We start from the raw sequence: 2,462 nt of genomic DNA, 5'->3' as shown, positions 1-2,462 counted from the left end.
ATTAGAATACGTACGCGGCATATTGCAAAAGACAAAATTCATCTACTGTTAAAGGCTTTCAAAGAGCGACTGACAAATTCATAACAGAAAGTGGAAAATGTAATCAAATATGTCGGTGCTAGATATGGCAAGAAATGTAAACATTTTTTTTCGATTTCTCTGAAACGGAGCAAAAACGAGCATATGTCTATAGGACTTTTTTTCTTAGTTTTTTACTCCTCTACACGCTCCCGAAGTTTTGCCATTTAATTTGGAAACACCCTGTATAATAAAAGTGTGTAAAATATATAATGTATTCAGAATTATTACTTGTCAATTCTTATATCATACTATATTTTTATTATTGGTGACTGCAAATTTATTAATGCTGAAGCGATCACGATAATGTCATCAGTGTCAGATAACATACTATGGCTTATAACAGCATGTGGCTTTAGAAAATCAAATTCACGCAATCTCCCAATGACACGTTCTATGTGAATTCGTAAGCTAGCAATGCGTTTAGTTTCCAAAACCTCAGATTTCGTAGGTTTATGTATGGACGATACACTTGGCGGTTTTATTAACTCGCAATGTTTTTCTACTAATAGAGGCTTGATATTTTTAAAACCTCGATCCGCCATAACACCACATTTTTCAGGGAGCTTATCTAGTATACCACACTTCTCAAACAATATTAATACATTCGATATTCTACCCCCATATCCAGTAGAAATGAAATTGATAAAGCCATCTGGCCCACAAGATATCAAATATTTTATCGTGTTACATTTTTTGTATTCAGACCAAGTCAAGGCTTGATTTACGGGATTACTTGGCTTTTCAATTTGTATTTCTAGAGCATCTACAATGTACTGGACATGACTGTATGAATTTCGAAAAACAATAGGCAAAGTTTTTTTCACTAAGTTGGGATTCGGAAAGAAGATCAAAGTTTTTAGTAAATGACTGAGTATTGGAACTGTTTTTCTGAAAACTATACTTGCATTACTAGGACTCATACAGAATTGTTCAGCCAATCGTTCAAACGTATCTTGTCTTCTAATTTTCATTAAACATAATTGTATATTTTGGATACTTATATTACCTTTTGTACTCAAAAGAGGCAACAGTGTATTCCATTCGTTTGGAATCCCTAGGTACGCTTTTATATTAGTACTAATGAGATAGTTTGTTATGTTTAATATGTCTCGATCTTTTTTATTTGGGCTACTAGGATCGTCGAGACTCGTTTGGTCAGAAGGCATATAATAATCATGAGAACTACCTATATCTATTGTACTTATAGTACTTGTTAATATGGAGTAATTTGTACAGGTCGTCTTAGAAATAATAATTTTTGTCGGAGAAATTGCAATATTTGCATGGATAGGTAATTTAATTGGAGAAGAACATTTATTGACAGTCGATACTGAAATGTTGCATGTTGTATGAACACTGCGATAATGTGGTCGGATCTTAACCTGTACGCCAACATTTTGCTGCATCACGGAAGTTTGTATTCCGACGTCCATGAATCCAACTCTTCCTACATCTCTTGTATCCGTAATCGCACATGCAGTAAACATTTGTTCAGCTCGAGATTTGGGAACGAGTTCATTTATCGCAAGCTCATTTAAAGCAGCAGTTGTACTCTGCTTTGATGTATCTGCAGTATTTGTTGAAGAAGACTCGAATGCTTCTGTAAACATGTCCTTTACTTCCGCTTGTCTTCGTCGTTTTTCTGCTACTATACGTGGAGCATGTTCTACGTTTACGGTCAGGCTGACATTCGAATTTATGAGGAATAACGTTTTTTTTTATTTTCACTGGACCTCCCATCATTATATAATACTGATAATTTTCAATATCTTCTCGTAGCTATAAATATAAAATATTTTTTAAGAAATTAGATTAAGAGTTATTAATAGCTAGATGAAATGCTGTCAAAAAGAAAATAATTTGATTATTTAACATATACTTAGGCTATTAAAATGTTTACTTACATTGAAATGGTCTTCACAGCAAAAGAAGTTCGATTTGCTGTTTTTGAGGTTATCTCTTCGAACGGCATTAAACCATTTCTGACGAAGTTTCACGTCTTGTGGCACTGTTGCGAACACTTTATTTGGTGTACTTTTGGTTGTATTACTACAGAGAGGAACGAAACACGACCTATATGTTTTAATTGTTGCCATTTCTATTGAAAGATCAAAATCTCAATAGCAAGAAGATAGATATCGTACATGGCATGTAACATTGTGACGTCACAGACTGCTCGGGCAACTTCGGGCATGATCGGTGCGTCGTCGGCAATGAGTTTGAAATAATATAATATTTTATAAAATCGAAATCTTCGTCAATATTGCGAAAAAAAAACAAAAAGGACGTTTTTCTATAAACTTTTTGTATAAAAAACGTTTTAAATATAAAAAAAAATTTCGTTCAACAACCCAATTGTTTTTAAGAATTTTATGTTAGAA

At 33.4% G+C, this 2,462-nt stretch overlaps 1 protein-coding gene across 1 annotated transcript; it reads right to left on the bottom strand.

Annotated features, from left to right (window-relative positions):
- Window positions 1–329: 329 nt before the first annotated feature.
- Window positions 330–1,842, bottom strand: LOC108730377 (uncharacterized). The gene is made up of 2 exons (XM_018460035.1): window positions 1,118–1,842; window positions 330–574 (listed from the first exon to the last, which is right to left on the bottom strand). Exons 1-2 carry the CDS (start codon window positions 1,689–1,691, stop codon window positions 330–332), a joined length of 819 nt encoding a protein of 272 aa, XP_018315537.1. The 5' UTR covers window positions 1,692–1,842.
- Window positions 1,843–2,462: the final 620 nt, after the last annotated feature.

The sequence above is a fragment of the Mycetomoellerius zeteki genome, unplaced genomic scaffold, assembly GCF_001594055.1.
Source record: "Mycetomoellerius zeteki isolate Tzet28-1 unplaced genomic scaffold, Tzet1.0 scaffold903, whole genome shotgun sequence".
NCBI classification, from domain to species: domain Eukaryota; kingdom Metazoa; phylum Arthropoda; class Insecta; order Hymenoptera; family Formicidae; genus Mycetomoellerius; species Mycetomoellerius zeteki.
This window is presented reverse-complemented; position numbering and strand designations above follow the sequence as displayed.